Here is a 24,458-nt window from a genome sequence, read left to right as displayed (position 1 = left end):
GTAAATATTGGGTTCGTTCAATGTGAGAAATGTCCGCGTGGCATAATGCATAAGGCGTCTGACTTCGGATCAGAAGACTGCAGGTTCGAGTCCTGTCGCGGGCGACCGCTGCCAGAATCCTTTTTCCTCACGTCTGCCTTAGACTGGTATATATCCCTTCAGATGCACATGTGGTCGCTAAAGAACATATGTTATGTATACAGAGGGTAAATATTGCGTCCGTTCAGAGTGACAAATGTCCGCGTGGCCTAATGGATAAGGCGTCTGACTTCGGATCAGAAGACTGCAGGTTCGAGTCCTGTCGCGGACGACCGCTGCGAGACTCCTTCTAACCTCACGTCTGCCTTATACTGGTATATATCCCTTCAGATGCACATGTGCCCGCTAAAGAACATATGTTATGTATACAGAGGGTAAATATTGGGTCCGTTCAATGTGAGAAATGTCCGTGTGGCATAATGCATAAGGCGCGTCTGACTTCGGATCAGAAGACTGCAGGTTCGAGTCCTGTCGCGGGCGACCGCTGCCAGAATCCTTTTTCCTCACGTCTGCCTTAGACTGGTATATATCCCTTCAGATGCACATGTGGTCGCTAAAGAACATATGTTATGTATACAGAGGGTAAATATTGCGTCCGTTCAGAGTGACAAATGTCCGCGTGGCCTAATGGATAAGGCGTCTGACTTCGGATCAGAAGACTGCAGGTTCGAGTCCTGTCGCGGACGACCGCTGCCAGAATCCTTTTTCCTCACGTCTGGCTTAGACTGGTATATATCCCTTCAGATGCACATGTGGTCGGTAAAGAACATATATTATGTATACAGAGGGTAAATATTGGGTCCGTTCACAGTGACAAATGTCCGCGTGGCCTAATGGATAAGGCGTCTGACTTCGGATCAGAAGACTGCAGGTTCGAGTCCTGTCGCGGACGACCGCTGCCAGAATCCTTTTTCCTCACGTCTGCCTTATACTGGTATATATCCCTTCAGATGCACATGTGCCCGCAAAAGAACATATGTTATGTATACAGAGGGTAAATATTGGATCCGTTCAGGGTGACAAATGTCCGCGTGGCCTAATGGATAAGGCGTCTGACTTCGGATCAGAAGACTGCAGGTTCGAGTCCTGTCGCGGACGACTGCTGCCAGAATCCTTTTTCCTCACGTCTGCCTTATACTGGTATATATCCCTTCAGATGCACATGTGGCCGCTAAAGAACATATATTATGTATACAGAGGGTAAATATTGGGTCCGTTCAGAGTAACAAGTGTCCGCGTGGCCTAATGGATAAGGCGTCTGACTTCGGATCAGAAGACTGCAGGTTCGAGTCCTGTCGCGGACGACCGCTGCCAGAATCCTTTTTCCTCACGTCTACCTTATACTGGTATATATCCCTTCAGATGCACATGTGGTCGCTGAAGAACATATGTTATGTATACAGAGGGTAAATATTGCGTCCGTTCAGAGTGACAAATGTCCGCGTGGCCAAATGGATAAGGCGTCTGACTTCGGACTAGAAGACTGTAGGTTCGAGTCCTGTCGCGGACGACCGCTGCCAGAATCCTTTTTCCTCACGTCTGCCTTATACTGGTATATATCCCTTCAGATGCACATGTGCCCGCTAAAGAACATATGTTATGTATACAGAGGGTAAATATTGGGTCCGTTCAATGTGAGAAATGTCCGCGTGGCGTGATGCATAAGGCGTCTGACTTCGGATCAGAAAACTGCAGGTTCGAGTCCTGTCGCGGGCGACCGCTGCGAGACTCCTTTTAACCTCACGTCTGCCTTATACTGGTATATATCCCTTCAGATGCACATGTGCCCTCTAAATAACATATGTTATGTATACAGAGGGTAAATATTGGGTCCGTTCAATGTGAGAAATGTCCGCGTGGCATAATGCATAAGGCGTCTGACTTCGCATCAGAAGACTGCAGGTTCGAGTCCTGTCGCGGGCGACCGCTGCGAGACTCCTTTTAACCTCACGTCTGCCTTATACTGGTATATATCCCTTCAGATGCACATGTGCCCGCTAAAGAACATATGTTATGTATACAGAGGGTAAATATTGGGTCCGTTCAATGTGAGAAATGTCCGCGTGGCATAATGCATAAGGCGTCTGACTTCGAATCAGAAGACTGCAGGTTCGAGTCCTGTCGCGGACGACCGCTGCGAGACTCCTTCTAACCTCACGTCTGCCTTATACTGGTATATATCCCTTCAGATGCACATGTGCCCGCTAAAGAACATATGTTATGTATACAGAGGGTAAATATTGGGTCCGTTCAATGTGAGAAATGTCCGCGTGGCATAATGCATAAGGCGTCTGACTTCGGATCAGAAGACTGCAGGTTCGAGTCCTGTCGCGGACGACCGCTGCGAGACTCCTTCTAACCTCACGTCTGCCTTATACTGGTATATATCCCTTCAGATGCACATGTGCCCGCTAAAGAACATATGTTATGTATACAGAGGGTAAATATTGGGTCCGTTCAATGTGAGAAATGTCCGCATTCTACTTCCGGCTGCGAAAGCATACGGACGTGTGAAACATGAGCTCCGAGGGAGCGGCGCCTGTTACGGCTAGGCCTAGCCGGGATTCCACGACAGCTTTGACAGCATCGACTCCAGTTAACTACAGGCTTTTGTTGCCAACTCTGCCAACGGGAAACATCTCGCTGAACACTTTATTTCTTCACGCGGACCCTTCGGGAAGACCATATCGAGCAGATGATTTCGGCGAGGGCGTGCTCAGTGTAATCGAAAAGGACGATGTGGCCCAGTTTGGTGTCTATCTATATAACCATGTGTGGGCATTGACGCTTCATTCGAGACTTTCGAAAGAACGTCTAGCTGCGAAAAAAGAAATCAAGGTGAAAGGGAAGAGATGCATCATTCTGTATCCAAACCAGAAGGAAGTAAGTGTATCGGTCCATTGGCCCCCCATGCATGTTTCCGACACCGCGGTGATAAATGCCCTGCAAGCTTATGGCAAAGTTGACAGAATTGAGAGAGAAAGATGGCGATCAACTGCCTTTGCTGGAGCAGAAACTACGACGCGGAAAGTGTCACTAGTCCTGCGGGAAGGCGTTAGCGTAGAAAGTATTCCCCATCTCATGAGGATTCTGGGAGGACAAGTTTTAATCGACATCCCTGGGAGGCCACCCTTGTGTCTACGATGTAAGAGAGTGGGCCACGTCCGCAGAACGTGCAGATCGCCGTGGTGTGGAACATGCAAAAGCTTCGGTCACGAGGCAGACGATTGTGTAAGCACATACGCGTCCAAAACAAGAGCAGCAGTGGAACATGCGATGATGGCGGACCTTATGGATGTTGAGGAGAGTGAGTCAGCGAGGAACAGGGATGGTGCAGGAAAGCAAGGTGAGCAGAGCGTCGGAATGACGGAGGATGGGGAATCGACGTTAAAGCAAGTCGAGGAAGATAGCTTTCACCACTCGTCCAGCAGGCAGGAACCTATGAGCATCGGAGCCGTAGTCATCAGTGTGGCGAATGTCGAGGATGACAACGGTTCGGAGAAGCAGGGGAAGCTAAGAAGGGAGACAGACGAAGACGACCGCGCTGAAGTCCTACCAGAACAAGCAAGACCGCCTCAGCAACTCCCAGAAATAACGGAAGGTGCAAAATGTCAGGAAACTACTGCATATTCACAGGCCGACGAACTGAGGGGATCTCAACGAAAATGCGACCAGGGTGATAGGGTCATGCTCTCATCAGAAAAGGAAAAAGTGGAAGAAAACAGCCAATGTGCGGCAGAAACGATAGTAGGAAGCAAAGAAGGAAGCAGCAAGCATGAAGGAGGAAGGAACGACTTAAAATGGAAAGAAATAGGTTCGAACCTGAAAAAGTCCAGGTTTTCGCCGACGCCTACAATGACACCGGAAGAGAGGCGGCAAAGGTTACTGAGGGAAAAAAAGTAACTTTTTTGAAGCCCCCCCCAATATGAAAACCCATCTAAAGATTGCAACACTGAACGTCAATAGTCTCGTGCGCAAGGAAAGGAAAACGTGGCTAAAAACCGTCATTCTACAGGTAAAGTTAGATATTATATGCATACAAGACACAAAGATATCGACAAAAGAACAAGAGAGTGACTTTGTGGAAGCCTTCAAAAAATGTTTCATCGTGCTGCATGCGACAGGTATCAACGGAAGCGCGGGGACAGCGATCCTGGTTCGGAAAAGCAAACAGATAAGAATGATAGATTGTGATCTGGAGCAGAATGGAAGAGTGGTATGCGCTGACTGTATGTGGAACGGAGAGATAATCAGAGTGCTAAGTGTATACGCCCCGAATGAAGACGCAGATCGTAGACTGTTTTTTGAGACGAGCCTGGCTCACTTCATAGACACTGAAAGCAAACTGATAGTGGCGGGGGATTTCAATTGCGTCTGCCGTAAAGAAGACGGAACATACAAAAAAACCGAGGAAGGATAGCAGCGTAGCACAGTTAAAAACACTCTTGCAGAAGCACAACCTACAGGACATGGCCATAGGTAGAGAAGTATCGACAATGATGTTCACTCATTGGCAGGGAAGCTCACATGCAAGACTGGATCGAATTTATGTCTCCGCAGAATTCTATACAAACACAGCGAACTATAAAGTCACTCCATTGGCTTTTACGGATCACGGTTTAGTTACGGGAGAACTAAATAAACCCAGCAATGAAAGCAATCCGAGAAGAAATCTCTATTGGAAAATGAATGATAAGATTCTCGAAGAGGAAGACTTCAGAGAAGAGATCAAAAGTATGATTGCTTCTTTAAGCGAGAAAGGGCCTGATGCTCCTGCCTGGGAAGCTTTTAAACACCAAGTCCGTGAGAGAGCCATCGAGTACTCCGAAGCAAGAGCACGATCGAGGAAGGAAAAAACGAAAGCGTTGAAGGAAAGCTTGATGAAAATACTGAAAGAAGAGGAAGCGACGCCAGGCTATTTCACTGAAGACATAAAAGGGATTAAGAAACAGCTACTGGAAAGCATGCGTGAAGCGTACGTGGGGGCACAAGTACGCAGCCGCGTACAGGGCGTTGAAAGGGACGAGACTCCAAGTAAGGTGTTCCTAACGAAGGAAAGAGAGAATGTGCAGAGAAACAACATCTCGAAGCTAAGGATAAGTGGTGTGGTAGTTGAAGGAACCGAAGCTGTGGAAGGCGCGCTGCATCAGCACTTTAGGACTTTGTTCGACAGTGCTGAGGACCTGCCACCGAGGAGTGCTGAAATATTTAAGCACATGCCGAGGGTCAACGAAGAAGAGAGGGAAAAAGTGCAAGGAAAGATAAGCGAGAAGGATATTGAATATGTCATCAGAAAGTTAAAAAGGAACAAGGCCCCAGGACCGGACGGTCTAGGTGCAGCTTTCTTCAAAACGTTTCAGTCAGAATTGAGCCCGGTGCTTGAAGCGGTCTTTGAGGACATCCGAAGACGAGGACTGTTGCCACCATCAATGCGGAAATGCTTCACAGTGCTAATTCCGAAGAAGTCGACCCTGGAAGAAATACCACCAGTGTCAGATCTGAGACCGATAAGTCTGCTATGTACTGATTATAAAATACTGGCAAAGGTGCTCACTCGACGACTGGAAAGTGTGTTATGGAAAATAATCGGCAGGCACCAGACTTACGGCATTAGAGGAAGATCCATCGCTATAAATCTTCATATAATGCGGACAGTGTGCGAACTGGCTAGAGCAACAGGAGAACAACTAGCCATTCTCCAAGTAGATCTGAGGCAAGCTTTTGATAGAGTATCACACGGATACTTATTCGAGCTGTTACACTGGATCAACGCAGGCGAAGAACTAGAAAATTGGATCGGAATATGCTACAGAGACATATCTGCACAGCTTATTGTGAACGGAAGGGTCGGCCCAAAATATCCAGTTACCAAATCGGTGCGTCAAGGGTGCCCACTCTCCCCCGCATTGTTCTCACTATATCTGGAGCCGCTATGTCGTCTCATCGCAAACGATAACCAGATCAGCGGTTTGAAGATGTCAGGAGAGGAAATGAAAATCATGGCGTTTGCCGACGATGTAACCCTTATCTGCAAGAGCAAAGCACAGGTGAAAGCGGCGCTGGCAGACGTCCAGACCTTTTGTGAGGTTTCAGGAGCCGAAATAAACAAGAGTAAGTCGAAGGGATCTTGGCTGGGCGAGTGGGGAAGCAAGCCGTCCAATTTCATGGGCATCGAGTGGTCACAAGAACTTGATAAATATTTGGGAATCAATCCGGATCCAGAAACAACGGACACGGAGGTATGGAAGCGAAAGATAAATGCCCTGCAAGGAAGGCTTCAACCTTATCAAGGAAGAGAGCTATCGCTGTTACATCGCAGCCTAATATGCAACACGGTACTCTACCCGGCAGTGCTCTATGCCGCACAAGCAGTCCACATAGACAACATTGCAGTGCAACGCTTTCACAGAATATGTGCCACCTATCTGTGGAAGTCAAAATTTGAGCGCATGCGCAGAGCCAACATCTACTGGCCACTGGAATCGGGAGGGCTGAGCGTCGTCAACTTGGAACTGAAAATAATGGTGCAACGTTTTCTATATTTCCGGGACCAACGAACGCCAGAGCTGCGAGCGGCTATACAATGGCTGGGAACACAACACCTCGGGGAGTGGATTGTCTCCACTGCGCACTGCGTCGTAGATTCAGGCATCCTATCCTTCTACAAGAGCACAGGACGCAGCATAAAGTTTTTTCAGGAACGCTTTTCGTGGGACTACCTGGAGACCGTAAAAAAGAAGGCTCTCTATTGGGACACAGTGACCAGTGTATTTCCGCCGCCATTATATCGGCAGCAGTTCGCAAGTGTAAAGCAACAGGACGTGCTGAAGAGGATCCGGAAGGTGCCCGTTCCCACCGCAACCAAAGACTTCTACGTCCGCTTCCACATTGAAGTACTGCCCACCAAGCAATGGCTAGAGGGCAAAGGCTTTTTCGCTCCACGAGCAGCAGACTGTGACATATGCGGGGAAGCGGAAACTATACGCCACACTTTCTATGAATGCAGAAGGGCTGTACTCTTTTGGAGTGACCTGAGAGCTTCCTTTCACCTCAACAAGGAAATAGACTACGAGGCTCTAAAGTTTCTCACCTTTGGGGACAACAGCCGTGCAGAACTGCTCAGCGTCCTAGTGATGGCTGGACTACATGCTCTCTGGAAGGAAAGAACAGCTCGGGTGGAATGTGATGTCCGGGCGCAATCCGCGGTCACCTACCTGAGGGAGAAGCTAATGTGGACTCTATCTTTGAGGGGAAGTGGCAAACTCCACAACGAGGAGGACTGGGAGCGGCTGGCACCCGCAATTCCCCGCTTGAACCCGAAGACCTTCGGCACATCATCCAAAAAGTGGCTAGGACTTCCTAGAACGCGGCATGCTAAATAAGCAAAGATGATTTTAATTGGGAGGTACACAGGTAGTGTATGACTCCTGTATCACGGTTTTTACGGAAATAAAAGAAAAAAAAGTAAAAGAAAAGAAAAAAAAAGTGAGAAATGTCCGCGTGGCATAATGCATAAGGCGTCTGACTTCGGATCAGAAGACTGCAGGTTCGAGTCCTGTCGCGGACGACCGCTGCGAGACTCCTTTTAACCTCACGTCTGCCTTATACTGGTATATATCCCTTCAGATGCACATGTGGTCGCTAAAGAACATATGTTATGTATACGGAGGGTAAATATTGGGTTCGTTCAATGTGAGAAATGTCCGCGTGGCATAATGCATAAGGCGTTTGACTTCGGATCAGAAGACTGCAGGTTCGAGTCCTGTCGCGGGCGACCGCTGCCAGAATCCTTTTTCCTCACGTCTGCCTTATACTGGTATATATCCCTTCAGATGCACATGTGGTCGCTAAAGAACATATGTTATGTATACAGAGGGTAAATATTGGGTTCGTTCAATGTGAGAAATGTCCGCGTGGCATAATGCATAAGGCGTCTGACTTCGGATCAGAAGACTGCAGGTTCGAGTCCTGTCGCGGGCGACCGCTGCCAGAATCATTTTTCCTCACGTCTGCCTTAGACTGGTATATATCCCTTCAGATGCACATGTGGTCGCTAAAGAACATATATTATGTATACAGAGGGTAAATATTGGGTCCGTTCAGAGTGACAAATGTCCGCGTGGCCTAATGGATAAGGCGTCTGACTTCGGATCAGAAGACTGCAGGTTCGAGTCCTGCCGCGGACGACCGCTGCCAGAATCCTTTTTCCTCACGTCTGCCTTAGACTGGTATATATCCCTTCAGATGCACATGTGGTCGCTAAAGAACATATATTATGTATACAGAGGGTAAATATTGGGTCCGTTCAGAGTGACAAATGTCCGCGTGGCCTAATGGATAAGGCGTCTGACTTCGGATCAGAAGACTGCAGGTTCGAGTCCTGTCGCGGGCGACCGCTGCCAGAATCATTTTTCCTCACGTCTGCCTTAGACTGGTATATATCCCTTCAGATGCACATGTGGTCGCTAAAGAACATATATTATGTATACAGAGGGTAAATATTGCGTCCGTTCAGAGTGACAAATGTCCGCGTGGCCTAATGGATAAGGCGTCTGACTTCGGATCAGAAGACTGCAGGTTCGAGTCCTGCCGCGGACGACCGCTGCCAGAATCCTTTTTCCTCACGTCTGCCTTAGACTGGTATATATCCCTTCAGATGCACATGTGGTCGCTAAAGAACATATATTATGTATACAGAGGGTAAATATTGGGTCCGTTCAGAGTGACAAATGTCCGCGTGGCCTAATGGATAAGGCGTCTGACTTCGGATCAGAAGACTGCAGGTTCGAGTCCTGTCGCGGACGACCGCTGCCAGAATCCTTTTTCCTCACGTCTGCCTTATACTGGTATATATCCCTTCAGATGCACATGTGCCCGCAAAAGAACATATGTTATGTATACAGAGGGTAAATATTGGATCCGTTCAGAGTTACAAATGTCCGCGTGGCCTAATGGATGAGGCGTCTGACTTCGGATCAGAAGACTGCAGGTTCGAGTCCTGTCGCGGACGACCGCTGCCAGAATCCTTTTTCCTCACGTCTACCTTATACTGGTATATATCCCTTCAGATGCACATGTGGTCGCTAAAGAACATATGTTATGTATACAGAGGGTAAATATTGCGTCCGTTCAGCGTGACAAATGTCCGCGTGGCCTAATGGATAAGGCGTCTGACTTCGGATCAGAAGACTGCAGGTTCGAGTCCTGTCGCGGACGACCGCTGCCAGAATCCTTGTTCCTCACGTCTGCCTTAGACTGGTATATATCCCTTCAGATGCACATGTGGTCGCTAAAGAACATATATTATGTATACAGAGGGTAAATATTGGGTCCGTTCAGAGTGACAAATGTCCGCGTGGCCTAATGCATAAGGCGCCTGACTTCGGATCAGAAGACTGCGGGTTCGAGTCCTGTCGCGGACGACCGCTGCGAGAATCCTTTTTCCTCACGTGTACCTTATACTGGTATATATCCCTTCAGATGCACATGTGGTCGCTAAAGAACATATGTTATGTATACAGAGGGTAAATATTGGGTCCGTTCAGAGTGACAAACGTCTGCGTGGCCTAATGGATAAGGCGTCTGACTTCGGATCAGAAGACTGCAGGTTCGAGTCCTGTCGCGGACGACCGCTGCCAGTATCCTTTTTCCTCACGTCTGCCTTATACTGGTATATATCCCTTCAGATGCGCATGTGGTCGCTAAAGAACATATGCTATGTATACAGAGGGTAAATATGGGGTCCGTTCAGAGTGACAAATGTCCGCGTGGCCTAATGCATAAGGCGTCTGACTTCGGCTCAGAAGACTGCAGGTTCGAGTCCTGTCGCGGACGACCGCTGCGAGACTCCTTTTAACCTCACGTCTGCCTTATACTGGTATATATCCCTCCAGATGCACATGTGCCCGCTAAAGAACATATGTTATGTATACAGAGGGTAAATATTGGGTCCGTTCAATGTGAGAAATGTCCGCGTGGTATAATGCATAAGGCGTCTGACTTCGGATCAGAAGACTGCAGGTTCGAGTCCTGTCGCGGACGACCGCTGCGAGACTCCTTTTAGCCTCACGTCTGCCTTATACTGGTATATATCCCTTCAGATGCACATGTGCCCGCTAAAGAACATATGTTATGTATACAGAGGGTAAATATTGGGTCCGCTCAATGTGAGAAATGTCGGCGTGGCATAATGCATAAGGCGTCTGACTTCGGATCAGAAGACTGCAGGTTCGAGTCCTGTCGCGGACGACCGCTACGAGACTCCTTTTAACCTCACGTCTGCCTTATACTGGTATATATCCCTTCAGATGCACATGTGCCCGCTAAAGAACATATGTTATGTATACAGAGGGTAAATATTGGGTCCGTTCAGAGTGACAAATGTCCGCGTGGCCTAATGCATGCGGCGGATTCTACTTCCGGCTGTCAAAGAGTGCGGACGTGGCATCATGAGCTCTCACGGAGCGGTAAACAAGGCTAACCCTAGCCTGGATAAGGACGATACAGCGGATGTCAATTTGAAACAGGACTACAGAATTGTGCTTCCCCTGCTACCCAAGGAATCTCTGGGCTGCAATGCAGTTATTCTTCACGCCGACATAACGGGTAGGCCTTACCGAATTCAAGATTTTAAACCTGCCTTGAAGTTGATGGTGAACCCAGAAGACATCGCCCAATTTGGGGCATATCAGATGAATCATGTATGGCTGATAACAACTTGCACGCAGGAAGCGAAGGAAAAATTACTCAGTCAGAAGGAATGCATTGTAAAAGGGAAAAAATGCCTGGTGCTCGATGCTTCACAAAGAGAGGTGACACTGAAAGTGTTTTGGTTGCCGCATAATGTCAGCAACCAGCAAGTTCAGCTCGCGTTGGGAGGGTTTGGTAAAGTAAAGCACGTAGAACGAGAGAAGTGGAGAGATGATTTTTTCGAACATGTAGAGACCACAACCAGGGTCGTCAAGCTTACATTACACGAGGACGTGACGGCAGAAAGTATTCCGCACCTCATGAAGGTAGGAGGAAGTCAAGTATTGGTATCGGTTCCCGGCAGGCCTCGATTGTGTCTCCGTTGTCGAGAAGTGGGGCACATAAGGCAGCACTGCAAAACACCGAGGTGTACAACTTGTCGTCGTTTCGGGCACCCAGCAGAGGAATGTATCAGGTCCTATGCTCAATTGACGCGTCCAGTCAGGGAGGAATACGAGAATGTCATGGACCAACATGAGACAGACGTTGCTATAACTAACGTACCGGAACAAGCCATCGAGAATGACGGAGTTCTGTCTCACGATTCCGACTGAGCAGCGATTCTCCCCGTGCAACAAAGCTCAGCAACACTAGCAACGGATTTTAGACAGCAGGCTGATGATAAATTCATGGTACCACAGCATCAAGAAACAGAGACACGTGACGAGGTGCGGGAGCAGTCATCAGTCGTGGCAACGGATATTACAGAGCAAGAGATGTGTGACGCGGATGGTGAGACTAGCAAGATGCTATCAGACTCCTAGAAGTCCCATCGTCCTGGACTCACTATGAAACGTAGAAAGTGGGCAACCCCTAATATCCCGTATGACCCCCGTGATAAAGGTTGTCACTTTCTGAAAGAACCCAAAACCACTTGATAATGGCAATTACAATAGCAACTTTCAACGCCCGAAGCTTAGTTAGCAGGAAGAGAAAACAATGGTTACTTGACATATTGCTGGTCAAGAACATCGACATCTTATTCGTGCAGGAAACGAAAATTGATAATCCTGAGCAGGAAAAGGAGTTGTTTCTGTTTTTTAAGAACCAGTATCAAGTTTTCCACTCACAAGCCGTTCAAGGCAGTGCAGGAACCGCAGTATTTATTAAACGCTGCAACAGGATCAAGATAATCCCTGATATCGGACACGATCGCGAAGGACGCGGCAGCATCGTGGATTGCTTAATAGAAGGAAAGTTGCTACGCGCAATCTCGGTTTATGCTCCGAATGGACCGACCGAAAGAAAAGACTTTTTTAAGTGCATGCGTGAATTTCTACAAGTGCCGGGTACAATATTGTGTTAGCAGGAGATTTTAACTGTGTGCTGTCTCCAACTGATAAATCGTCGTGTACAAGTTGGAACGATGCAAGCACAACAGAGTTGTGCAAATTGCTATACGAAAACAACTTGGTCGACGTGACCCACGGAGCGCAATATGAGAGTTTTCGATATACGCACTGGCAGGGTAGCACTCATGCTCGGCTAGATCGTATATACAGGGTGTCCCAGAAAACGTGTCATTGAATTATAATAAAAAAACTACGCCACCTAGAATCATACGGTCAACGGCATTTGTTCTTATTAGGTTTTTGCCACCTTGTAACGTTAATGTCATGTACCCCAAGTTTAATTATGCAAATATTTGCGAACTGAACTAAGAAATTTGCCCAGGGAAGGTCACTTTTTTACCCCACCAATATGAAGAGCGTGCCGAATTCACTCAAATTCATGATAATTGACAGTGATATTCACGAGCTATCCCATCGGAAAAAATAGCCGAATATCATGCTTTTCGGAGCACCGGACCATAACGCGCGATGTCTTTTTGAGCGCAATCGCTCGCAGTCCGACGAAGGGAGGTTCCGAAGCCAGCCCACAGATTGATAGTGGAAAAAGTAACAGTTCCTAAAATTGGGAGAGGGAACGCGTTATCCCAGCGAAAGTCGGACGTGATAAGCCATGCCTGCGTTATCTCTTTCTGCGATGCCGGGGTGGGCTGGGTTTTCAACCTCCTTTCGTCGGACTGACAAAGATTGCGCTGAAAAATTCATCGTGCGCTATTCTGTGCGACCTCCGTAGAGCATGATGTTCGGCTATTTTTTCCGATGGGATAGCTCCTGAATATCCCTGTCAATTATCATTAATTTGACTAAATTAGACACGCTCTTCACATTGATGGGGTAAAAAAGCGACCTTTACTAGGCAAATTTCCGACTTAAGCTCGCAAAAATTTACATAATTAAACTTACGTTACACGACATTCACATGACGAGGTGGCAAAAACCCAGTAAGAACAAATACCATTGGCCGCATGACCCTAGGTGATGTAGTTTTTTTATTATAATTCAATGACACGTTTTCTGGGACACCCTGTATGTTTCTGCTGAGATCGACACCTCAAGGGGCCGATATGTGGTCGCGCCAAGTAGCTTCTCGGACCACGCTCTGGTGATCTTTACGTGTGCCTGGACAGCTGGAAACAACAAGTAGAGATACACCCTGGAGATTCAATGAAGCCCTTTTGGATACAGAAGAGTTTCGCATGCAGATCGCCAATATGCTGAACGAATATGTCGCACAAAAGAAAGTTGACGCCGTTTCCTGGGAGTTTCTCAAGTGCCGCCTTAAGGCAGCTGCGATTAAGGCTGGCAAACTATTGAGTTCTAGGACCAAGCAAGAGAAGAAACAGATGGTCAGTACCCTCCAGATTTTAATTCGCGAAGAGGAGCGGACTCCCGGCCTCTTTATAGACGGACGACGACGAAGCTACTAAGTAGAGGTGTAATTTCGAGTGCTCTTCGAATTTCTGGTGCTTTTTTGCGTGGGAGCCGCGTTAATCGCGGTTTTCCCAACTTTTCACGATGGACAGCAACCCGCCTCTCCGTGAGTGGTGTTTCGGCGTTCGGATCCCGGACGTCGCGATGATGGACGACCTCGTCGACGCAGTCTTCGATGCCGTTGGTCCCGGCAACTTTTACGGGATCTCCCACCGTGGTGGAAACCTGTATGAGGTGGGTCTCGCAACGCGGTCTGCTTTGGACCGTGTCCTGGAATGCGGCCTGATTGTCGCGGAGCAGCCGTGCTCCATTGATCTCTTCGGTCCACGCTTGGTGAGCGTGGTGTGTAAGATGGTCCCGTTGTACATGCGGGATGAAAACCTGATCCGGGTCTAGAACAAGTACGGTAAGGTCCTGAAGATGGAAGATGTGACCTTCCAGGACAGGAAGGGAAGAGGAACTCTGCGTACGGGCAATAAGAAGGTCCTAATGGAAATGAGTCAGAAGAGTCCGCTGCGATTACCCGGGTGTTAAGCGTGTGTGCCGTCGGTGCAAGCAAGAGGGCCACTTTCGGTCCGCCTGTAAGGTGCCCTTCTGTGAGCGGTGTTCCAGCTTTGGTCATACGACGGATGAGTGTGGGTCCCGTTGCCGTCGGTGCCGCAGTAGGCACTCCCAGGGCCCTTGCCCTGCTCCGGCTTCTTACGCCACCATGGCCAACACAGATTTTCCGCAGCTACCTCCTGTGCAGCGGCGGGCCAACCCTACTCCGGTGACGGCGGTTGTTTCTGCAACGGGGATTGGGAACAAGCATGAGGAGCCAGCGACAATCCCAGGGGATCGAAATGAAGCTGAGGCGCAGCTGATGGCGCCGACTTTGGCATCTCCTGTTGACCCGCTTGTTACTGAAGCTGCTCCATCCGTCTCGTCCCTCATTCTGGGTGGTGTTGTCCCAGACATCAGAGGTAGTTCGGACAGTGAGGCCACCATTGTTTCCGTTGCCCCGGAATCAACGGCACCGAGAGGCGACGTGGGTGACCAGTCCATGTCCGACAACTCAACTTCAGGTGAAAGCAGTATGAAAACAGTCAACAATGGAGTAGCCCATCGGAGGAAGAAACGGAAAACGCAGCCACCACTCGTTCGCGAGCTGTTTGACTCGGAATCAGAAAGTTCGTAGGTTCTGCACTTACTCTTGTATGATGGAATTCCTTAGTGTTAGTGTTGCTCTGGTAGCTCTTTTCCTGTATTCCATTCCTATCATGCGCGTCAAAGTTGTCACTCTAAATGTTAACGGTCTACGCAATGTCGACAAACAAGCGGACGTTGTTAGCTTTGGACGACGTTTAAGAGCGCATATTTTGCTGTTGCAAGAAACTCATTTCTATTCTACGCGAGACGTCACGCAATTTAAAACTCGATTCAGTGTTCCTGTTTATGCCAGCTTAGGGTCGGCAAACGCGTGCGGTGTTGCTGTGGTGATCTTGGATAGGGTTTTGTTGAATCGGTTTTTCTGTACGTACGATGGCGAAGGTCGGCTATTGTGTTTTGATTTTTATGTAGGAGATGTAAAGTATCGGATTGTTAACCTGTATGCCCCTGCGCGGGCTACTCATACTAACAGTTTTTTTCTTCGCTCGACGCGACCTTCTTGTCCACAAGAAACGTCATTCTTGCGGGCGACTTTAATTGTGTTATCGACTCGCAGGTAGATGTCATAGGCCAAGGTCAGGGGCGACCTGTATGGAATGCTCGGGAATTAGTTCGGCTTGTGGAACAGTTTCAACTTGTTGACACCTGGAGAGTGGTTCATGGGCCACAACTTGTGAGCGCCACTTGGCGGCGTGGCATGTCTGGCTCGCGCTTAGACCGCATTTATATTCCTGATAGTTTACGCGACAAGATAATATCTTGTGACCATCATAGCATTCCTTCGACTGCTAGATACAAGTTTGACCACTCGGCAGTCCTCCTGGCCCTTGACCTGGACCATCCGCCCGCTCTGCATCGTCCCTTTTGGCGTTTAGATAGAACACTGCTGTCTGATAATGATGTAGTGAGTGCGGCCCGCACATTACTGTCTGTTCCCGTCTCACCCCTTTTGCGTCACTGGCAAAGACGTAAACGCGATCTGCGTACCCTTTTTGCTGAGCGGGGAAAGCGTCGTGCAAGAGAGCGAACGCGGGAGTTTAACCGAGTGTGCAACAAAATACTGGTCGTTCGGAGGGGTGTTCCTCTCACCATGCAGTCTCAGGATTATCTCGATCGCCTGATTGCTAAACGCGATCTTCTGTTGAGATCCACCTCGACTGCTGCTCAGTTGGAACGGGTACGCAGCCGCTCAGTGTCAGGAGTTCAAATGTACCGCTTCCTGCAGGAACGGAAAATGCATAAGACGAGTGTTCTTACCTCTTGCCTGTTACCGAACGGTTCTGTTACCACTAACCCTTCAACGGTCTTCCAGACATTTAACGAGTTCTACTCACGTGACCTTTCTGCAGGCTGTCCTCAATTCAATAGTAACGATCCCTTTTTTGACATCCTTCCTCGTTTAGACAGCGTGGACCAGGAGATTCTTCGCGCTCCTCTATCAGCAGAGGAACTTGACGAAACTCTAAACCATATGCGTCGCGGTACAGCCCCAGGTCCTGACGGTTTGCCAGTCGAGTTTTATCGAACCTTCTGGAGAGATTTGCGACCTTTTCTCTATGAGTTATTCTCTTCCATGATGACTAGTACGAGAATTCCGACGTTCTTCACGTTCGGTCGTATTATCCTTGTTCCCAAGAAAGGTGTTGATTTGTCGAACCCGGGCTCGTGGCGTCCGATCACCTTGCTGAACACCGACTACAAGCTCTTCATGTCGGTGTTGAACCGGCGCCTTTGTGCCGTTTCCACGAGCATTATTCATGAAGCTCAAGGCTGTGCAGTCCCAGGCCGGGGAATGTATCCAGCCTTGTCAGGCACTCGCGATTTGCTGGAGTATACTGGTCGGAGCAATGGCAGCGGTTGTGTTCTCTCGTTAGACCAGAGTAAGGCCTTCGACAGGGTTCTGCATTCATTCCTATTTTGCGTCCTTCACAAATATGGTTTTCCCCGTGAGTTTTGCTCTGTAATACAAAGTATTTACGAGTCCCACACCAGCAGCCTGTTCTTCAATGGACGAGAAGGCCCTCCTTTCAGAGTAGCCTGCGGCGTCCGACAAGGGTGCCCTATGTCACCGTTGCTTTTTGTTCTCACGTTGGACATTTTTGTCCGACACGTTCTCGCCCATCCAGGCATTCGGGGTCTCCCAATACCGGGCGGTGGGGTCATTAGGGTATCTGCGTATGCAGACGATGTCACCCTCTTTCTGCGGGATTTGGAGTCTATACATAACGTCTGTAACGTTTTTCACCGGTACGCTCTCCTTTCAGGCGCTCAGCTGAACTCATCTAAGAGCAAGATCATGGTATTGGGTTCATTCTCTGTGCGAGCCGTGGTTCCGTTCGCTCAGTGTACGGTGCTGCGGGTCCTGGGGATCCTTTTTGACAGGCGAGGGATCCAAACTGCAAACTGGGACTCCGCCATTACCGCTGTCAGTGCGAAAGTGCGATCGGCGCAATGCTTCTCTTTCAGCTTCGCTGAGCGGAGTTATTTTATTCGCTCTGTCCTTTGGCGCTCGTTTGTGGCACTTGGGGCAGATTTTGCCTCCTCCTCCTCGAACTGTCATTCGCTTGAATGCCATCTTGTTTTCGTTCTTTTGGTCTAGAAGACAAGCAGTGGTTAACCGCCCAACGTTGATGCTTTCAGTTTCTTTGGGCGGCTGGAGTATACCAAACATCTCGGTTATCTGTCAATGTCTGGCGCTTAAGGTTCTGTTAAGGGTACTTCGTGATGTCACGTGTGCAGCGCGCCCACTGGCAGTGTACTTTTGTTCTGAACAGACGCGCTTTCTGCCAGGTCTTCCTCCACTGGACAGTCTAGTAAGCGCTGAAGCACCTCTTCAGCTGCATGGCTCGTTGGTGGATTTCTTCTGTCGGATACAGCACCACTTGCGGGACAGGGATGTCTTGGAAGTGCCTACTGTCCGGATTTCTGAGCGCCTGGCACTGACGGCGGACGAGGCTCGTGCCCGCCTTCGTAACCTACGTCTTCCCTTCCGGTGCGTCACGTGACTTCATGTGGCAAGCCTGGTGGGATGCTCTGCCTACCCTCGGGCGCCTCTCTCGGATGGGTGTAACAAGAAACTCCTCTTGTTGCTTCTGTAATGAAGAAGAAACCTTACACCACATATTTTACGAATGCCGGGTTTCAAGGTGTTTCTGGTCGCGAACTGCGCGTTGTTTCTCGTTGCGGTGCCCGTTAGAGTGGGGTGCCCTCCGTGTTGCACCACGATCGGTAACGCATCGGCTATGCCGCTTGGTTACTTTTTTAGGGTTTCATGTTCTCTGGAGGGCCCGTAACAGGGCGGTGGTGAGACGTGCGAGGTTCCTTCCGGTCCTGGCAGCTGTAGCATCCCTTCGTGGTGAGGTGCGAAACTTTCTGACCCATGAGTTGCACCACTTGGACCTCTCTGCTTTCTCATTGACGTGGCTAGCCACGAACGTTTTCACCGTGAAAAATTCCTTAATATTTTTCACGCACTGTTGAGTCGTCTTACCACTCTCCTTCATACAGTGTTAAAACATCAAATGAAAGCTGGTCTTATCTTTCCTTCTTAGTCCTCTCTCTTCACTAATTTAGCACTGTATAGGATTTCTTCCTCATAGTTTCAGTGGTTCATTGCATGTAATGTAATGTAATGTATATAATGTATGTAATGTAATGTAATGTTCTTCACTGGTTCATTGTATGCGCTGTTCTTCGCTGTCTCTTTTTATCGACCACTGTTTATTCATTGTATGTTATTAACTGGTTACTCTGTATATACTGCTGTTATTCATTCTATGTTATCAACTGGTTTCTCTGTATATACCACTGTCATCCGTTGCATGTTATTAACCGGCTTGACTGTATATACCACTGTTATTTACTGCTTGCACTGTACATATCATCAGGTTAATGTAATAAATTTTCTTTATATATATATATAGACGATATTCGACGATGCAAGGAACAACTGCAAGCCTTGTTGAACAGAGAATACGCTGGTGCTATGATACGGAGTAGAGTAAAAGTTATCCAGACAGAAGAACGTCCAGCAAAAGTGTTTGCTGCACTGGAAAGGAAGCACGTTGCGGATAATGCCATCACTGTTATAAACATTGGAGACAGCATAATACGTAGTAGGAAAAGGACAGACGAGTCTTTTGTACAAGAGTATAAGGCGCTTTTTGCGCCATCTGGGCGATCGATGAGCGTCTCGTCTACAACTGTGTTCGAACATATACCCAAAGTTCCTGTGCAGTTAAAGGAGATGATGCAAGAAGAAATCACTGTAGAAGAAGTGGCTTGAGCCATTAAAAAGCTGCAACCGAGGAAGTCTCCGGGGCCAGATGGCTTCGGCACCGCCTTTTACAAGGTTTTCTCTGAACGCCTCGCGCCCATTCTACAACTTGTCTTCAAGGACATCCATGAAAGGGAGCTCCTTCCTCCTTCGATGAGACGAGCACACGTGATCTTCATCAGGAAAAAGGCAAAGAACGGCGGCGTTTACGAAATCGGCGATTTCCGACCGATTAGTCTTTTGTGCACCGACTATAAGATCCTTGCAAAGATATTGGCGCGAATACTTGAGCTGGCTCTAAGTTCGGTAGTCGGTGTGCATCAGCCTTACGGATTCAAGGGCCGATCGCTTGTAAACAACCTACACCTGATGCGTACCGTGTACGAAGTGGCTGAGGCTTTGCAGAAACATTTGGGAGTACTTCAAATAGACCTAAGGCGCGCTTTTGACAAGGTTCGACACGACTTCCTGTTTGCACTTCTACATTGGTGTGATGTCGGCGATTACCTGGAAGGCTGGGTTAGGCTATGCTACCGGGACTTAACAGCTACGCTTCTGGTAAATGGTAGCCCAAGTGAACCTATTCCCGTGCTAAGCTCAGTCAGGCAAGGGTGTCCTCTCTCTCCTATACTTTTTGCATTGTATTTGGAACCTCTGTGCAAGAACCTCATCGCTGATGGACGGCTAACAGGGCTCGAAACGCCTAACGGGAATCTGGGTGTACTGGCCTACGCGGACGATATTGCGATCATCTTCTCTGCAATAGAGCAAGTGCCTGTCATACTGAAACACGTCGAAATGTTCTGCAAAGAATCTGGTGCCTCCATTAACTTAGATAAGACGTCTGGTTCCTGGTTGGGGCCTTGGGATGTCACGCCAGAGTGGTTTCTCGGGATCAAGTGGGACAAGATGGTGAGCAGATACCTCGGCATTGCCTTCGCGTCAGATAAGCCAATCACCGAGCAGTGGCGCCTTCATGTGGATCATCTTCGAGGCCCGATCTTCAAGTGGTCCGGCAGGAACATATCTTACTTAACGAGAGCATACGTTTGTAATACTTCTGTGTACCCCATTTTCTTCTACCGTGCACAGGTTACCCCTTGCTTCCAGCGCGCACCGAGTACATAGGATTTTTGCTACTTTTATCTGGAACTCGCCATTGGAAAGAATGAGAAGAACGAACATCTTTCATAGTGTTGAGAACGGTGAATTCGGACTGATCAACGTGGCAGTCAAAGTAGTCGTTCACCGTTTTTTCTACTTTCGCCAGAGAAAGCACAATGTCTTGGAATGGGCCCTACAAGTGCTGGGTCCCGTTTTCATGCCAGCCTTCACAGTAACGACAGGGATGTCACCTATGCGCAAGAGGACCCTTACATTCTACAAGGAAGTGGCTGAATCCGTGACATTCCTGACGAGCAGGTTCTCCTGGGACTACCTAATCACAGTTAAGAGGCGCACACTGTACCGGGACCTTATCAGCATCTTATTTCCGGTGCCATTATATCGAAGTCTATACCCAGGACGAGGGAATGACAAGGTTCTGAAAGTGATGAAGACACTACCTGTTCCTACTGGTACGCAAAGGTTCTTCACGTTGTTTCATACGGAGACACTACCAGTGAAAACCTGGCTCGCAGGTAAAGGCTTCCCGGTACCACGCGGCAGTACCTGTGACATGTGCTTCGCAGGGCAAGAAACCTTGATTCACACCTTCATCGGATGCAGAAATGCAATACAGTTTTGGGGATTTCTCAGGGCAGTGTTTGACATCGAAGAAGACATAACTTGGATCCGCTTGAAGTTCTTGGACGTCCGTGAGGACAAGGGTCCTTCCTTGAGGCTCCTCTATATCTGTGGGCTACATGCTCTGTGGCAACACAGGATGGATGTTGCCGACTGCAAGACACCACCACGGATTCCTCTAGTCTTACTTCCTGCGAAATTGGATTGGTCGGTCAGTGCCCTCAAAGAGCAAGGCGCGCCAGACGGTGAGCTGTTGCGAAGAACAACGAATACGCAGGATACATTGAGAAACGCTTTCCCCAAGGAGCTAGAAAAATATCTAGAGCCAGTGTCGTTTCACCAAAGTGCTTCGTATGCGCTGCACAACATGCTGCCAGTACCGTAAGAGGTGTTTTGGACAATGTTCTTTGAGAGTGCATGCAACAATCCTTCCTGAGGTAGTGATGGCTCTTGCATAGTCAACTACGCGGTCTAACTTGGTCTCTGTACGAGGACACCTAGATCAAGGTGATGCGAGGAGTGAAATCATGCTGTCTTTGTGTTCAGTTTAGATTGCTTCAACAGCTAGTAACGATTTTCTGATGTGGGCCCACATCCAGTGTCAGACGTGACAGTTTATCGTATATGTTTGTTATTCTTCCTTGTTTTAGTCACAAGCCGTGTGACTTTTGTAGATGTTACATGTGCCCTGCATGTCCTGCTGAAGTTGCCGTACATCCTGTATACTTCTCCATACACCCAGTCTGTGCCGGTGACACCTTGCTTTGGTACATCTCGTGAAGGTTTACACTCAAGGATGACTTGGTGCCAAAGTAGGCGCCAGCAAAGCGTTGTCGTGACGTGATCTGTAAATAATCAACTTTTAACACAATAATAATAAAAAAAGCTGAAATAATAATAAAAAAAAAGGCCGAGTGGTCTAAGGCGCCAGACTCAAGGCTTACCCCCTTGCCCGCAAAAAAAAAAAAAAAGGAAAAAAAGTGGCCTAATGCATAAGGCGTCTGACTTCGGATCAGAAGACTGCAGGTTCGAGTCTTGTCGCGGACGACCGCTGCCAGAATCCTTTTCCTCAAGTCTGCCTTATACTGGTACCCAGGCAGAAATCAGGACTGGTTCCCAAATGGTCCCCAAGTGGTTCCATTTGCAGTTGAATGGTCCCAGATAGGTCCCCAAGTGGTATTAATGGTCCCACTCTGGCTTTAAGCGGGTTCCATTCTGGTCCCAGATGGGTCCCCAAGTGGTGTTAGTGGTCCCATTCTGGCTTTAACCGGGTTCCATTCTGGGCCCAGATGGGTCCCAAAGTGGTGCAGTGTTCCCACTCTGGCTTTAAGCGGGTTCCATCTGGGCCCAGATGGGTGCCAAAGTGGTGTGTGGTTCCCACTCTGGCTTTAAGCGGGTTCCATTTTGGGCTCAGATGGTTCCAGCACTTCCAGCTGGAGCCTCACAGGTACCATTTTGTTCCCAGAATGGTCACTTGAGACTCCAAGTTGGGCAGCTTCCCAGCTTTCCCCTTTGAGATTTCATCTTGTCCACACTCGCCATATATCCTTCTGGTTTTGTTTGGTCTATTACTCTGATCTATTTTAGCACATGCATGATCTCTTTTTATTGCTGTTTATCCAGGTGCGTGCTTCTGCGATCAAATATATGCTGTATCCCTGTAACTCCAATTCGAGCACATATTCTCATCTGAAGGTGCATATCATAACACATTAAGTACCAGAAAAAGGTAAAAAATACATCTCAACAACAACAAAAATTAAGCTAAATAACTAGAAGAAAGACAACGAAAAAAAAAGAAAAGGTAACTGCAGAGGCTGATGCAATGTGGAGACGCTACGGCGGCTACAAATTCAAACTTCAAACAGCGAGAGCCGAGAGGGAGAGGAGAGGGCGAGAGAGGCGAGAGTGGCAGGTGGCATGGCCAGGCATGGCAGTTGGAGAGCTTGAACGCTTGAACGCGTCGCAGCAAGTTGGTTTGGTCTTCAGTTGCCGTCGCAAGGATGGTGTATCTCCTGTGCAGTATTTACGTGTGTTTTAGTGGGCTTTGTAAGACAATGCGATGACAATGGTTCGTGTGCAACACATTGTCGATTTCCCGGAAGAGTTTTGACGCCAAGAAGACCTAAACGGCGTAGGGGCAAAACGCACTGTGAAACGCCAATCGGACTGCACGTCGCGAATGTTTGCAGGTATGAGTGATGACCGTGATGTTTTGATTGCTATTAAATACATGTTTCATTTTAGAAACTTAGGTGGAACTTGGAAGAGAAACAGGATAAGAAGATTCCGAACGCACGGTGAAGAGGAAGGGGGTGTCGCGACCTGCATGGAAAACAGGAGTGTCATGTGTCATCTTCTCTAAGAAAATACAAGATGTGAGGTGGCCAACGAACGAAAGCTCCCTGTGGTCCGTGAGTGCATCGCACAGTCAGGCATATGCTTTGTCAAGACACAGTGAGTGATCAGACTTATACTACGCGGTATGTACATGTAGAGATGTATTGATTATTTCTTTCTGCTCAGTGTATGCTTTTAGCAGAATAAACGGTATTTAATTGAGCAATATGTACATTTCTACGCATTATTTTCAGTCATGCATTCAGTGGCCCCAGCTGCTAAGTGGTCGGATCCCGGACCACTTGGCAGAGGGGACCACTGGATCAATTCCACTGGTTCCAGTTCAAGTGGGACCATCGTGAAGCTGGTTCCACTTTCAACTGGTCCCAGTCAGTAAGTGGGACACACTCAAAGTGGGACCTGTCCAATAAACCACTTTGAAGTGGTCCCACTCCAGAGTGGTCCCATTCTGAAGTGGTTTAACGAACTGGTCCCCCATGGGACCACTTGGCAAGTGGGACCAGAGTGGGACCATTACTAGGGTGGGACCAGAGTGGGACCATTACCAGAGTGGGACCAGTTCGTTAAACCATTTTGAAATGGTCCCATTCCAGATTTCTGCCTGGGTATATATCCCTTCAGATGCACATGTGGTCGCTAAATAACATATGTTATGTATACAGAGGGTAAATATTGGGTCCGTTTAGAGTGACAAATGTCCGCGTGGCCTAATGGATAAGGCGTCTGACTTCGGATCAGAAGACTGCGGGTTCGAGTCCTGTCGCGGACGACCGCTGCCAGAATCCTTTTTCCTCACATCTGCCTTATACTGGTATATATCCCTCCAGATGCACATGTGCCCGCTAAAGAACATATGTCATGTATACAGAGGGTAAATATTGGGTCCGTTCAAAGTGACATATCTCCGCGTGGCCTAATCAGTCTACATCCGGCTGTCGATGAGTGCGGACGCAGGTGTTCCGGCCTCCGCCGTAGTAGGCAGTATGGCTAAGCCTAGCCGGGTTGAAGAAGGAAAACGTGTTTTGAAAGACAACATGGAATACAGGATCATCATGCCAGCTGTGCCTACAGGTACCGTTTCACGCAATACGCTTTTTTTGCACGCGAAACCCGAAGGAAGACCGTACAACGTTAATCATTTTGGCCAAACGCTGCAAGGCTTAGTGAAAAGAGAAGACGTTGCTACATTCGGCGTATTTCAGTACAATCACGTGTGGGCAATCACGTTTCATAGCGTTGCTGAGAAAGAAAAACTGTTTGCTCGAAAAGAACTGACTGTAAAGGGACAACGGTGTGTTATCATAGACCCTAACCGGAAAAAAATTGACGTGAAAATACATTGGCTTCCTGGTAACGTG

The 24,458-nt window shown here is 48.3% G+C and overlaps 1 protein-coding gene and 18 non-coding genes across 19 annotated transcripts; all 19 read left to right on the top strand.

The window, feature by feature from the left end:
* Window positions 1-237: 237 nt before the first annotated feature.
* Trnar-ucg (transfer RNA arginine (anticodon UCG)) lies at window positions 238-310 on the top strand. Its single transcript has one exon. It is a non-coding gene; the product is annotated as a tRNA-Arg (tRNA).
* Window positions 311-652: 342 nt separating this feature from the next.
* On the top strand, window positions 653-725 carry Trnar-ucg (transfer RNA arginine (anticodon UCG)). The gene has a single exon. It is a non-coding gene; the product is annotated as a tRNA-Arg (tRNA).
* Window positions 726-858: 133 nt separating this feature from the next.
* Trnar-ucg (transfer RNA arginine (anticodon UCG)) lies at window positions 859-931 on the top strand. The gene has a single exon. It is a non-coding gene; the product is annotated as a tRNA-Arg (tRNA).
* Window positions 932-1,064: 133 nt separating this feature from the next.
* Trnar-ucg (transfer RNA arginine (anticodon UCG)) lies at window positions 1,065-1,137 on the top strand. Its single transcript has one exon. It is a non-coding gene; the product is annotated as a tRNA-Arg (tRNA).
* A 133-nt stretch (window positions 1,138-1,270) lies between these two features.
* Trnar-ucg (transfer RNA arginine (anticodon UCG)) lies at window positions 1,271-1,343 on the top strand. Its single transcript has one exon. It is a non-coding gene; the product is annotated as a tRNA-Arg (tRNA).
* A 133-nt stretch (window positions 1,344-1,476) lies between these two features.
* Trnar-ucg (transfer RNA arginine (anticodon UCG)) lies at window positions 1,477-1,549 on the top strand. Its single transcript has one exon. It is a non-coding gene; the product is annotated as a tRNA-Arg (tRNA).
* A 547-nt stretch (window positions 1,550-2,096) lies between these two features.
* On the top strand, window positions 2,097-2,169 carry Trnar-ucg (transfer RNA arginine (anticodon UCG)). The gene has a single exon. It is a non-coding gene; the product is annotated as a tRNA-Arg (tRNA).
* Window positions 2,170-2,303: 134 nt separating this feature from the next.
* On the top strand, window positions 2,304-2,376 carry Trnar-ucg (transfer RNA arginine (anticodon UCG)). The gene has a single exon. It is a non-coding gene; the product is annotated as a tRNA-Arg (tRNA).
* A 5,157-nt stretch (window positions 2,377-7,533) lies between these two features.
* On the top strand, window positions 7,534-7,606 carry Trnar-ucg (transfer RNA arginine (anticodon UCG)). The gene has a single exon. It is a non-coding gene; the product is annotated as a tRNA-Arg (tRNA).
* Window positions 7,607-8,152: 546 nt separating this feature from the next.
* Window positions 8,153-8,225, top strand: Trnar-ucg (transfer RNA arginine (anticodon UCG)). Its single transcript has one exon. It is a non-coding gene; the product is annotated as a tRNA-Arg (tRNA).
* A 133-nt stretch (window positions 8,226-8,358) lies between these two features.
* On the top strand, window positions 8,359-8,431 carry Trnar-ucg (transfer RNA arginine (anticodon UCG)). Its single transcript has one exon. It is a non-coding gene; the product is annotated as a tRNA-Arg (tRNA).
* A 133-nt stretch (window positions 8,432-8,564) lies between these two features.
* Window positions 8,565-8,637, top strand: Trnar-ucg (transfer RNA arginine (anticodon UCG)). The gene has a single exon. It is a non-coding gene; the product is annotated as a tRNA-Arg (tRNA).
* A 133-nt stretch (window positions 8,638-8,770) lies between these two features.
* Window positions 8,771-8,843, top strand: Trnar-ucg (transfer RNA arginine (anticodon UCG)). The gene has a single exon. It is a non-coding gene; the product is annotated as a tRNA-Arg (tRNA).
* Window positions 8,844-8,976: 133 nt separating this feature from the next.
* On the top strand, window positions 8,977-9,049 carry Trnar-ucg (transfer RNA arginine (anticodon UCG)). Its single transcript has one exon. It is a non-coding gene; the product is annotated as a tRNA-Arg (tRNA).
* Window positions 9,050-9,182: 133 nt separating this feature from the next.
* Trnar-ucg (transfer RNA arginine (anticodon UCG)) lies at window positions 9,183-9,255 on the top strand. The gene has a single exon. It is a non-coding gene; the product is annotated as a tRNA-Arg (tRNA).
* Window positions 9,256-9,594: 339 nt separating this feature from the next.
* Window positions 9,595-9,667, top strand: Trnar-ucg (transfer RNA arginine (anticodon UCG)). Its single transcript has one exon. It is a non-coding gene; the product is annotated as a tRNA-Arg (tRNA).
* Window positions 9,668-9,800: 133 nt separating this feature from the next.
* Window positions 9,801-9,873, top strand: Trnar-ucg (transfer RNA arginine (anticodon UCG)). The gene has a single exon. It is a non-coding gene; the product is annotated as a tRNA-Arg (tRNA).
* Window positions 9,874-10,439: 566 nt separating this feature from the next.
* LOC135394154 (uncharacterized) lies at window positions 10,440-11,342 on the top strand. The gene has a single exon (XM_064624716.1). It carries the CDS (start codon window positions 10,440-10,442, stop codon window positions 11,340-11,342), a length of 903 nt encoding a protein of 300 aa, XP_064480786.1.
* Window positions 11,343-23,796: 12,454 nt separating this feature from the next.
* On the top strand, window positions 23,797-23,869 carry Trnar-ucg (transfer RNA arginine (anticodon UCG)). The gene has a single exon. It is a non-coding gene; the product is annotated as a tRNA-Arg (tRNA).
* Window positions 23,870-24,458: the final 589 nt, after the last annotated feature.

Source organism: Ornithodoros turicata, chromosome 1 (assembly GCF_037126465.1).
Source record: "Ornithodoros turicata isolate Travis chromosome 1, ASM3712646v1, whole genome shotgun sequence".
NCBI classification, from domain to species: Eukaryota; Metazoa; Arthropoda; class Arachnida; order Ixodida; family Argasidae; genus Ornithodoros; species Ornithodoros turicata.
This window is presented reverse-complemented; position numbering and strand designations above follow the sequence as displayed.